Source organism: Lasioglossum baleicum, chromosome 1 (genome assembly GCF_051020765.1).
Source record: "Lasioglossum baleicum chromosome 1, iyLasBale1, whole genome shotgun sequence".
Classification (NCBI taxonomy): Eukaryota; Metazoa; Arthropoda; class Insecta; order Hymenoptera; family Halictidae; genus Lasioglossum; species Lasioglossum baleicum.
The window spans coordinates 15,268,643-15,281,975 of record NC_134929.1 but is presented as its reverse complement, the minus strand read 5'-3'; the positions used below and the strand labels follow the sequence as shown (position 1 = coordinate 15,281,975).

The window sequence follows — 13,333 nt, the reverse complement described above, 5'->3', positions numbered from 1 at the left end:
CAAAAATGACAAGATTGATTTTATTTAGACTTTGTGCGGCTCCTATTGTAACGCGTGCTCTACTAAAGATATCTACACAATCATTTCTCATGAAATCACTTTTTTTATTTCAATAATTGCAAATTGAAAAATCTGGTGCCGATCATTTTAATCGGTGGTGGTAGCTTTAGTGTTAAAATGGAGCAATTTTACCTAAGCGTTTTTGATAGGGCGCCGCCATGTTGGTATTTCTTATATGAAATGACAAACGATAAAAAAAGTTCTGATGACTGTAGCTGCAAACTAAATCGTAAGACAGGAGGTTAAGAATTTTTGGACACGTTGAGAATGAGCGAACAACAGACAGGAGCGCAGGGTAGGTATTACAAGAGGGATGAGAAATCGGATATTGATCCTCGAGGGTCCTTCATCGGATATGGAAGCTGGAGGCTCGAGTAATTAACAGAACCTCCTTCCCCCTTTACCGTGGTCGTAGCATATATACGTGCATGTATCTGCATTAATTGTCTTAGCGACGTATTCATATCGCACGAGTGCACGCTACACAATCAACGGTATGTGCGTACACATGCATATTTAACACGCGTGCATCGCATATGAAATTCTTAATACTTGATCAAACATTCACGTTAATAGCACTCGTAACAGCGGGGACCATGTGGCATGCAAATGATAATGGGATTTAAAATTAATTGTTCCAGCGTACATGTGCGTTTATCTGTTTGCACTGTAAAGTATCTCAATTGGAACAACGTGCATGGAAATTCTGAATTTATTCTACAAAAAATTAATGCGATGCAGAATTAAGAATTTAATCGAGGGCCAGTGGGGGGAAACCTAAAATTAATTAGCTGGTCGTCTAGATAAGGTAGGAAACTTTGGTTGTTTTATACAGGGTGGTCCATGAAAATGTATAGTCACCTGAATATCTCCTTTATTTGTGGTGACTGGATAGCGAATCTTTATGCAAAATAAAAATTTTCAAGCTGAATTGTAACAAACGGCAGTGTGAAATAGAAATTTATTTTCTTTCTTAATATGTTTAGAGTGGGTTGAAAATAATATAACAATATTTTTAAATTCGTCTAATGTGTGTACTATTTTAAATTACACCTACTCATTTTGACCATAAATGCATAAAATCTGTCTAGTGATGACTAGACTGCGGATCTTTACGCAAAATAACAAATTGTCTGCATCGATTGATTCTTCCCTTAATGGCTTTTATTGGCATCTTCAATTTTTAAAATTTTTCTACAACTTGATCAATTTGATCTACGCAATTATGCTATAAATGCATGAAGATCCGTAGTCTCGTGGTAACTTAACAAATATTTTTAATGTACATGGCATCACAAGGTGAATGCTTTGCAAACGTTATTTTTTTCTCAAGATCATTTTCAATATTATTTTTCTTGTAAATGTAAATTTTTCATCGATATCACTGAAATTAGTACTGACTTATAGAATGATTAAAAAAGCTGTGTTTTTTACAATTAAAAATTTTACTAACCACGTGTCGAAGAGTGACAACTCCAATCTTCACGAATAAAAAATAGGGTGAAATTTAAAATGACACCTCTCAATGGAAGACCTTCCACAAAATTCGTGATATCGAAAAATTTATTGAAAACATTTATTTGAGCAAATATGTAACATGCTGTTGTTTTCGGATAGTTACGGCCTACTTATTATGTTATAGTTGAAATATTCGAGCATACACGGGACCGGGGATTACAACAGTTACGACAAATTGCCGCCATAAATTCCCGCCACGGTTTAAATTTATCTCGAATTAATTCGATCATTAAGCGCGAAATTCATTCTCGAGTTTAACCATAAAGCTTGACTTCATGGCAGTTAAACCTTCCGAAACAGTGTTGTATTTCGTTCGATTTACATCGTCGAGCGGCACGCACAGAACCCAAGACCAAGATGTTCGCGTGTAGGCTTAGAAATTCGACGCCCTTAATAACATTTTTGATGGTGCGCAGCCACTCGGAGAAACGCGTTTTGCCTGGAAACGAGCAACAAAAACACCGTAAAGACGATACTTACACCCGGAGCACGTCATATCTCGCCACACTAATATGTCGTTTGATCGCAGAAAGCTCGACAGAAATTGGGGCTGCTGCTACCCGCAATGCTAGCCGGGAACATTAATTTCCGATATTACGCTCGTAAATATTCGCGAAACGCATTATAACGGTAGCTTTCGTCGGATGATTGAGACTCGGAGCGGGCCTGCGAGTTTTGTCGCGGGCGCGTCTCGTTGCTACACTAAAATATGTATGCGAAGAAGTGTAGACAAGCGGTCGTTTCACCAGTAATGTCGCGCACCGTCATGCCGGCGAGAGAAAATTGTTTCAAGAGTGAGCTTCGCCTGCAGATTTTGCAGAAATTAATTCGATTGCACACGATGAACAGGTTCTCAGTGTCAGCGATATCGATAGAAATGAATTTCATATCTAATTTCAATTGTATAAGTCAGAGGACAAAACAAGGAATGCGTCTGGATGTCAAATAGAACATACAAGGGAAAGAAACATACATTTACAAGAAAAGAGATGTCGATGACCATGAAAACTTCGGAAAAATGATTTTCCCTATTTAATCAGATGCGAAAATTCTGACAAAAATCTAATACACGTGAAATACTCAGATACATATACTGTAATTAATTCAGATTTTTGATTAGAACATTCTGGTTGTAAAAAATGTAGAACCCTAAAAAAATTAGGAAAAATGCTGATTTTCAATTGAAGCTTAATTTTTCAGATATTTTGGTGGGTTCCGCTGTTGTAAATAAAATAAAAACCATGCCGTATGGTTACGGAATCACGTTATGAGTAGACTGCAGATATTTATGCAATTTTTAATTTTCCGTGGTAGTAGCCTTTATACATAAATCTGAATAAAATGAAAATCGTATTAAATTCTATCGTATTTTATAGCCTAGCATTATTTGAACATTTTCGAAAGCCATAATTGCGTAAACACTGTGCAACGTATTGTATCTACATCTTGAAAACGCTAAGCCCGCGAACTTCAGGGATTTTCAAAGTCGACTTTCTCGAAAGCAAAGCCTCGTATGAAAATATTTTATCTAGAATTATTCCCATTTCGCTTGGACCACCAGTTGTCGATCATCCTGTATATTCGCTGCGAAAACTTGTGGCGATACGTGGTCGTCTGCACAGAGTCTGAAACATCCTTTTTTATTCGACACCAACGCAGTGCTTGTACCGCTGCGCTGCTGTGCATTCAGCTGGGTCGAATCGGTTCGTGAAAAGGGTTTCAATTTTGCCATCGAACAACCTAGCCCTGCTCTATATATCACCCCTCCGAATCTTGCATGGCGATACATTCAAGAGTTCTAGCGGTGGAAAAACATCCATAAATCTCGATTGGCCACTATTTCTCTTGTCTAGACCGTGGATGATTCGGAAACTACCGTTTTTATTTCGCGTTCACTTAAATTCGACAGAACATCGATCAATCCTGATCCTTTACAAAACAAAACGAATTGGGTATCAAAGGCTTATGCGAGACGTTAGTGCAAAACTCGTGCGACAAATCATAGATTGTATATGTTTGTGTGAAGTATGAGTGGAGAACTAAAATATTTAATAATTGATAGTTTATTTTGTTTTCCCCTTTATTTCGCGACGAAAAGATTGGATATAAACAAATAAAGTAATTCTAGTTTTTAATATTTAACCTTTTAGCACTCGAAAGATGACTCTGAGCCGCTACTAAAAATTGCTGTACCATTATTCAAAATATTGTTTACATTATGAAATACAGTCGGGGACAATATTAAGTAGACACTCTTAAAAATGGCATTACTTTTTTAAAATTGGTCCACAGGACTTGAACTTTTATAAAGATGTTAGACTCCGACTAGTTTGTCAGAGACTGAGTAAACAGAAATTGTTTTTGCTTAGTTTGCAATTGGTAGGAATCATACAAAATTAAAAAATGATGTTTTATAAACTTTTTTATCTGAGCCAGTAACGCGATAATTTAAAAAATGTGTTTTGTAGATTTCGGTAATTTATATGCAAAAGTCTAAGTACTTATATCGAAGAAAAAAGACATGACTTAATTCACTTTTATAATCACCAGCGCACATTATACACAGTGGTTGATTAAATTATTTTAGGCACTTGCTCAAATTGTGACGTGTACATTTAATTTTTATATAAAATCCCAGCTACATGAAATATTCATGAAATATTCGAGTTCATAAATTGAAAATTACTCACTTCACATGTATACATATTTATTATTTGTTAAAGTCATTTACGAAATTATATTCGAATATGTCCTTGCGTTACACTAACGTAAAATGAAAAATTCTTGTTTCGAACCTCGCGGTTTATATAATTTAAAACACATTTTATTGTTATATATGTATATATATATATATATATATATATGTACATACATATTATATGTATGTTCCGCGTTCTGCCCTATTTTGTAAGGGCTCAGTTTCCTCTGTAAAGTTTCATTCTTCGTTGGACCATTGTCACACGTCTATTGTATCCTTGTCATTGTACAGTCGTTAACGACTATTGTATCATGCTAAGCACCAGAGCATATTGCTCTTGCGCGGACGATTTTGTATAGCTCGTGCAAATTAAATGATATAATAGCAATGCGTGCCTTGTAACTTGCAATTTCAGATGTGTTGCTATGAAAGGTGAATACGAGGAAGCTGTTCTCTATTTTTCATATTTTCATTTATTTGTTTAAACGAATATACGACTTCAATGTAAGGATGACTAACAAATCCAAGATAAAAGAATAAGGCTTCCTCTATAATAATCTTTATAATGTATACATATACAGTGAGCCACGAAAAAATTATTCTCTCCTTTTTAGTGCATTTTAATATAAGCGTGGTTTTTAAAAAGTTTATATATATATATATATTTTTGTAATCAATTAGAAGCATTGGTTTACAAAATGATATGAAAAAACGAATTTCCAAAAATTACAATTTACAAGGTTACATGCAAAAATAAAAAAGACATTTTTTAAAACTTTTTTATTTGGGAGCTCAATGAAAATTCAAAATATTTGTTTTGTAGATCTATATTAGTTATACTCGTGCTAACAATTTCGACAAACGACACGCATCGAAAGATGTAGGATTCTGTGGACTTTAAGCAGAAACTGTTCAAAAATCGTGTAAAACTACGATTTTCACCATTTTTAACCGCTCGTGTGTACGTCAGTCGATTTCGATGAAATTTTCTGCATGTGTATAACTAACATAGATCGACAAAACTTATGTTTCAAATTTTCACTAAGGGCTCAAATAAAAAAGTAAAAAAATGTCTTTTTTAGTTTTGCATGTATTGCTGTGAGCTGACAAGAAGATCCCTGGCAGGAATGCGGTGACGTAGGCAAGAATGCGCGCCCGATTGGTTGGCTTGGTGGGGGCGCGCCTTCTATTGGCCGAAGCGGTCACACACACACTACTACTGCTATGCAGAACAATAGACCCCTCTTGCCTCTGTGCCCCCCCGGGGATCTTCTTGTCAGCTCTCAGCAATAACTTGTAAATTATAATTTTTGGAAAATCTTTTTTGTACACCATTTCATAAACCAATGCTTCTAATTGATTATAAAAAATCAGGTCGTTTGATACAATTATAAAAAATTCTGTTTTAAAGGGCGTTCGAATACTTTCGTGGTTCACTGTATGTACATATGTATACATATAATATTCATTATTTTTTATTGATGATTTTATTAATGAGGTTATAAAATGTGTGCACATACTTTTGCAACAGACTGTGCTTAATACGCTTGGAAATGGTGGAAGCACATTTACTTGTATCCTTAGGTCCGGTCTTATTCTTTATGGGGCATCTACTTATAGTACTGAAGCAAGCTCATCCAATTTAAAGGCAAAAGTTAAATCAAGGACTCGCGGTGTCCGTGTTTCCACACTGCGTCTCTACCAATCTGGACGCGTAGGCAGATCGTTCTTTTTTAAAGGGAATAACCGGTCCCGTATCGATCCTTACGAGCAATATCGTCCAGTCGACACGGCTCTTGTATTCCCGTATATCTTCGGGCTACCCTTCAGGCTGTATCTTCCTTATCAGTACCGGTACAGTCGCACTGAACGTCTCGCCATTCTTCGCGCGTTATTATACTCACCGTGTAAACCTTGCCGTTCGAGACTTTTATTTAAATCGTAAAAGGTGCCCGGCCATTAACACGCCCCTCTGAAACGTTTTACCCTCCGGCTTGAAAATAACTTGGTACTTTTGTCAAATAAAATTGATATTCAACGACGCGCGACCGTGGTACGCGCATTAACCTCTCAAGCCGGTCATATTTTCTACGACAAAAGCAGAAACAAAACAGTTTTCTTTGACAAATAAAGTTTGCTAAGGTTACATACCAATACGATACCTCCTAAAATCCATAGCAATTGTATTCCCATGGAACGGACACGTGCACGTCACTACACCACCGCAGACAATGAGGTCAGGTGGACGTTCGCGCAGGCGCCGAACCGGCTTGAGAGATTAATAAGTTTCTTATACAGTGAACCACGAAGGTATTTGAACGCACTTTAAAACAGTATAATTTCCTTATGATCGGATCAATTAGAAGAATTGATTTACCAAATGATATGCAAACAAGAGGCACCATTTATAACTTTTTATTAGAGCCCGTAATGAAAATTTAAAATATGCGTTTTGTAGATGTACGTTAGTTATACACATACGGAAAATTTTATCGAAATCGGTTGACCCAGAGATTTGTTATCCTAAAACTATAGATAAATCGAATTTCACTTGTTTTTCAAATAATGAATACCCCTGAATACATCATGCATAATTCCACTTAAAAAAGAAACTGAAGAAACTCAATGTTTGAAAGACTTACATACATACATCATGTTGCAGAGTGTACAATAATATTTTTCGGAGACTGTATAAATAAAAGAGTATATTCAGAGTTGGGCAAAAATGTTATTTGAATAAAAATTTCGAATAAAGTGGGTTTAAATCCCACTTGGAAAAAACCACTTTATTCGAAATTTTTATTTAACTAACATTTTTGCCCAACTCTGAATATATTATTAGACAATCTTTTATTCAGAGATATGAAAACGCCGATATACAGAAACAGCTGACAAGTATCCAGATTTGTAAAATCGGGCATAAAGCAGCCCAGCCGGCCAAACCAGATTCCAGGTATTCAGTGACGCGTGCCCATAAAAATATTCCAAAACAAGATCCGAATTCCCGTAGTCGCGGTTTCCACGAAATATGACGTTTCTGTGAAACGTGTTGCTTTCATCGGCTGACTCGTCAACAGAGGGGGATGCGAGACTTGCTCAAATAATGGTGCGTGCGAGCAGGAGCATCGAGAAAAAGGAGGGCTTCTTTGAGCAGCTATGTGCCGACGTCATCATCGAGGTCAAATATTTACCTTGCACTGGTGTACGCGACCATGACACAAGCGGGGCTGTTAAATCAGTACCGTGTAACCGCGCATTTGACGTTTCTACTGGATACACCGTCGCGTTCCTCGGTGTCTCAAACGGTGGATCCTCCGCGTGGACTCATGGGATTTACCCCTTACGTCCTCTATCGTCTCGTCTTCCTTCCGACCATCGATCGTTCTCGTTCTCGTGAAAGAATCTTCCACGGTCGTGAAAGCTCATCTGTCTTTCTTAAGGGGACTGTACACTTTCTCGGTCGGAAATTTGAATAATTTTTATGGGACTGATAAAGTAATGAAAAAACAATCTTTTGAATCCGTAATTCTATTGACATATACCTTAAGACTTCAAATGCAAGAAAAATTTTTTATATAATTTTGTAAATGATTTTTGATAGGGGTTTTTTTGCAGCTCCATGGAAGTCTTTTTAAAAATTTTGATCTGCTGGTGTGCACATTATTTCAATAATCAGAGATTTGTTTGTTGATTTGATGATCTTGGATTTCAAGGACAATGGCAATTTTACGGCAACTTTTTTTTTACAGTTCTTTATCGATCCAAAAATGTAGAATACGCCATGGCAGCCAAAAGGCCAAACATTTCTTTACACCCTGTTTAGTTAAGAGTAGATTCTAAATTCACCATCCCTAATTTAATTTCATCATTAACCCTCAGCACTCGAGTGGCGACTCTGAGGCGCCACTAAATATTGCTATATCAGTAATGTAAAATAATTGTTACGTTATTAAATTATTTTATATCAAATAAATGACTAAACATTTGAGTATTGCATGAATAAATTGCATCAGTTCAATATGCATAAAATGAGAAAAATCGTATAGAATTAAAATATTGTAGGTCAGAAGAAATGTTTAGTTTTCGTGTTAAAAATGTGGCAAAACCAAGCTATAAATTTTGCACACCCGGGGGGACCTAACCCCTCAATTAATTTCTTCGCGAGTAATGTTGACCGTAACGTCACTGGAAACCGGAGAAAAACATGTCTCATAAATACATATACGCTCAGTGAACGCTTATGAGTAAAACGATTCACGGTTCGCAAAAAATTCGACGTTATTAGCTGCTCGTCAAAATTCCAAACAAGAATTCCGGTCTGTGGTTTTCGTTCTTCAGGCTGGAGCCGAATCGTGTGCCAAAAACGCGTACTTTCGCTCGAAAACGAGAGTGAAAATGGAACAGTAGGAAGAGGAGAAAAGAGGAGAGGAGAGTGGAAGAGGGGAAAAAGAAAAAGCACACGAGGGCGTTAACGTTGTCCAAAGAAAACGCTGGTAAACGAGAACACGACGGGGGAAAGATTCGTTGGTGGTCGTTCCGAGCTCGTGTCAAACACAGCTCCCTTCGGCAGAATTCTTTCCTCTCTCTCTCTCTCCCCCCCCGTTTTCTCAAACTGTTCCTGTCGCAGAGAAGGGTGCCATGAATTCGGTCTGCGCAGCACCTCTTTGAATCAGACAGTTGGAGATAGAAGCGCGATATAAACTTTTCGGTAACACAAGGAAAATAATTTCAAAGTCCCAGTGCTAGCGAATTTAAAGCCCCTAAGGGTGGTTCCGGTCTACGGAGCTAAAGAAATAATCTTGATCACTTCTGTAGATGATTTATAGGATTAGTTTCGTAACAAAATAGATGAGACAACAATCTGTGGTTTTAATAATTTAGTTTTAATCATAAAATTGATAACTAATATATATTACAAATTGATAAATAATATATACTATAAATAAAGCAACAACTCTTGGAAAATTATTTTTGAACGGTGGGACTTCTACCTAAATTTTCAATTGAGAGAATCCTAGTGTCAAAGCAGAATTGAAGATGTTCTGAAAATGTTCAGAATGTAATACCAATTTGTTATAACTAAACAGAGGGTTTTATCACTAATACAGACAGAAATGAATTTGGCGGGTTAACTTTACTTTATTGGACTCAGAATTTGTGCCTTTCTCCTATAAATTATGATGTATAGTAGATTTGTACCCGGGGCGGCTGCAGATTGAAGTTTCGATCCTGTAGGATCAATGGTTCAGGAGTTATGCTTGCTTAAAGTTGAGCAATCTGCAGTGTTTTTGACAGGTAAGGGCGCCGCCATATTGGTAGTGACGGTCGCGCGCCGCTTACCGAGCAGAACCTTACCTGTCAAAAACACTGCAGATTTCTCAACTTTAAGCGACCATAGCTCCTCAACTATTGATCCTAGAGGTTCGAAACTCTGATCTGCATCCGCGCCGGATACAAATCTACTGGATTACATGCCAAATACATCATAATTTATAGGAGAAAGGCACAAATTTTGAGTCCGCTAAAGTAAAGAGCAACCAATTTGGCAACGCTATCTCAGTCCGATTTGAAGTGATTTAAAGTTTACGTTATACATATAATGGTTGTCTCTAAAGTTTATTCTGTATATTCTTAATTTGATTTATCTGATTAATGTGTGCTGTGATTTGATCAAAAACTAGAAATATTTCGAATTTACGTCTGCTTTTTGGGATATTAATTAACTCTGGTTCTCTTCCATTCACTCAATCCACTGCTTTTTTAAAATCTATTTCCGTGAAGCTTCGTAGTTAAACGGCAGGCTACGAGTCTCCTCTTCAGCGCCATTGCACAGCAGTTAATAAGCTGATGCATTTTAATTTAATGAAATTCTTTACAATATAATGGTCTGGATTAAATGGTTTTCCTGTATAGAGAAAATCTTAATCCCATAGAATTGAGTAAAATAACTCAATATTCCATATTATTGAATAAAATAAGCTCACACTTTTTACGATTTTAAAACTAGAAGAATATTTTTATTCATACAATTTCCATATTATTTGGAATTTAATATACTTCGTATTATCTCTTCCAATTGAATGCTCGAAGGTTCATCGTACTTCAACTGCTGATTCGATTTGCTGCACATATGATAAGTGGGAGCACCGACACGTCTTTCAAAAACAAACAGTTCTTGGAAAGAGTTGTTCCAGAGGATCGTGGAAGAATAACATGTGGTCGATGACCGTGACCGAAATATAACGTCATATTTCAAGAGTCGATGATTAATCATCAAGTGTAGACACTTTGTGTTGCACTTCTGATTGCACATCTACAGCTTCAACGTGCTCGACTACATTAAAAACTTATGATTCAAAACTTATTTTAAATGTTCACGCGAATTTAAACTGTAATATTAAATATTAGTGTAGTATTATTAAATAAAGTGTTTCATTTTTCTTTACAGTTACACTGATCAAAACGTCTTTATCCCGAAATCTTTTATATATGGCTATATTTATTTTAATATATAAATATTGATTACTAAACAGCGGATCTTTATGCATTTATAACAAAAACGAATTTAAAGCAGTGGACACGTATTTTAAAAAATTTAAGAACGTCACCGTATTAGTTTCAGCTTCATGAAATAATTGAAATATTGTTTTCTTTAGCTTCCGTGTCTTCAAACTGAATCAAATTTTATTTCGGTTGAAAAGAAAGGCTTAATATTCACATATGTTAGACTATGTTTCGAATCTTCATTCGAGTGTGGCTCGTTAAAATACGGCAAGGGGTTAAAAGAGTTTTTAAGTGATTCTTGAAATTATATCTGAAATATATTCTTATTTTTTCGACATAGTTAGGTTAATACATTTTTGTATAGAGAATGGCAATATCTCTGCATCGAATAGCTCGTAAAAAAATATATGTTCCTATTTTTGAAAAAATGAAGGTGACCTCGAAATCTCCGAAACTCAAAAACTGTAACCGCCATATTGTAGTCCTCTTCATACTGACAAATTTTGATTCGAAAAGTTTTTTTACTGTACCACCCTGTATAGTACTGCCCGAAAATATTCCGGATTTATTTCGACGGGCCCCTGTAGATGCACACGCGTTAGCAAAACGAACCCCATGTTACATTTCGAGCCTACACCATCATAAATCTTGCACACAGGTGGCCGAAACCTTGCGCAGACCTCTCACGTTTTTCAATTACCTACCCTGCAACGTCTACATATTCTGAATTTCGAGATACAAACTAATAACCTGCTGTTGGCCGCAGTTTTAAGTAGCCAGTTTTTTTTTTGTAGTCGAAGGGGAAGAACTTAGAATATGTATTGTTATGTCATACCCCCTTGCCTTACAATATCGTGTTAGACTCGTGATGAAGATTCTGTGTGAACAGAGTCTAAGAAATATGTACCTTATTAATTTCCTTTAAACCAAGATGAAATTCTATTTTGATTATGTTAATGTTATTGAAGAACATGTAGGTATACACACAATAGCTATAAATTTTCTCCTTTTTTAGTTACCGTAAAATAAATCGTAGGCCAAGGGGTTAATCCATTAACGTAGAGTATAATCACAGATTTCTTTATTATACAAGGTCGAGGTGCGACTGACATATTTAACCTTCATACGTGCGTAAACATTACCGGACTCAAACTTTGTGCTTTTCTCCTATAAATTATGATGTATTTGGTATGTAATCCAGTAGATTTGCACCCGGAGCGGCTGCAGATCGAAGTTTCGATCCTGTAGGATCAATGATTAAGGAGCTATGCTTGCTTAAAGTTGAGCATTTTTGACAGGTAAGGGCGCCGCCATATTGGTTTGTAGTGACGACCGCGAGCCGTTTACCGAGCAGTACCGCCGAGCTCCCCCCTCCAACCTAATCACAACCAACTCAGTAAGCGGCGCGCGACCGTCACTACAAACCAATATGGCGGCGCCCTTTCCTGTCAAAAATGCTCAACTTTAAACGACCATAGCTTCTCAACTACTGATCCTAGAGGATCGAAACTTCGATCTGCAGCCGCCCCGGGTACAAATCTACTGGATTACATGCCAAATACATCATAATTTATAGGAGAAAGGCATAAATTTTGAGTCCGGTAAAGTAAAGAGCAGCCCTCATACGTTTCTCAGGGTGAAAACTCATCAATTTACTATTCTTACATACTGTAAAATAATTAATCTCTTCGTGTTTGCGTTGCCAGATGTACTTCTTTAAAGTGTGACGCTATAAACGAAACATAATTTGTTATTTTAAAGTGTAAAATAAAAATAGGTGAAATATTATTCTAGTCTTTTATATGCAACTATTTTTTAGGAACATATGAAGGTTAATAATGTAAACAATATTTTGAATAATGGTGCAGCAATTTTTAGTGGCGTCTCAGAGTCACCATTCGAATACGAAGTTTCGAATCAGATCCGAGATGATTCGAATATTTCGTCGGTTAAGGGATACGAAGCGATTCAAAGCGTCTGAAATCCCATCAGCAGTTCGAAGTAGAAAGAATCGAGTTAGAATCTAAAGTGGTATGTAGTTCAAGGGAAGTCGAAATGATACGAGGAACGATTTCAGTCTGAATAACTGTAACGACTCTATTGGGACGTTGTTTTCTAAATTGATCACTTTATTTCAGATTGCCGTCGCCGTACAATAAGCAGTCGGCCGTCGGCGGGGCAGGTGGCGGTCCTGGCGGTGGAACAAGCATACCCTTACCTGCTACCGTGGCTGCTACCAGAAGGTGTCCCCCGGATAAAGTTCGACCAGCTCCGACTCCGACGCATCAATCACAACTTGGTAAGTTTACTACGTTTTTCCCCTCCACCCAAAACTTTCTAACTATCGATTGGTCGCATTCGTACAAAAGTCGATTGAGCCATTTAATCCGTTGCGCTGGAATAACGCGCCACGCACGTCGTCGGAAGGTTTTCGCCCCTCGCCTCGGTTGGAAACTACGTGCCACACACGTCGAAAATTTATTTTCTCAGAATTTTCAATCTTGTTATGCCTTCTGTCTCCGAGAATCAAACTAATTTATTCTGTCAGGCCGA

The 13,333-nt window shown here is 36.9% G+C and overlaps 1 protein-coding gene across 10 annotated transcripts in view; it reads left to right on the top strand.

Moving 5' to 3' along the window:
* Sick (sickie) overlaps nt 1-13,333 on the top strand; it is a 375,431-nt gene that overhangs the window by 174,659 nt on the left and 187,439 nt on the right. For all 10 annotated transcript variants that reach the window (XM_076447138.1, XM_076447119.1, XM_076447108.1 and 7 more), the window contains one exon: nt 12,919-13,079. In XM_076447138.1, the coding sequence (XP_076303253.1) occupies nt 12,919-13,079 (161 nt within the window). The remainder of the gene's footprint in view (nt 1-12,918; nt 13,080-13,333) is intronic.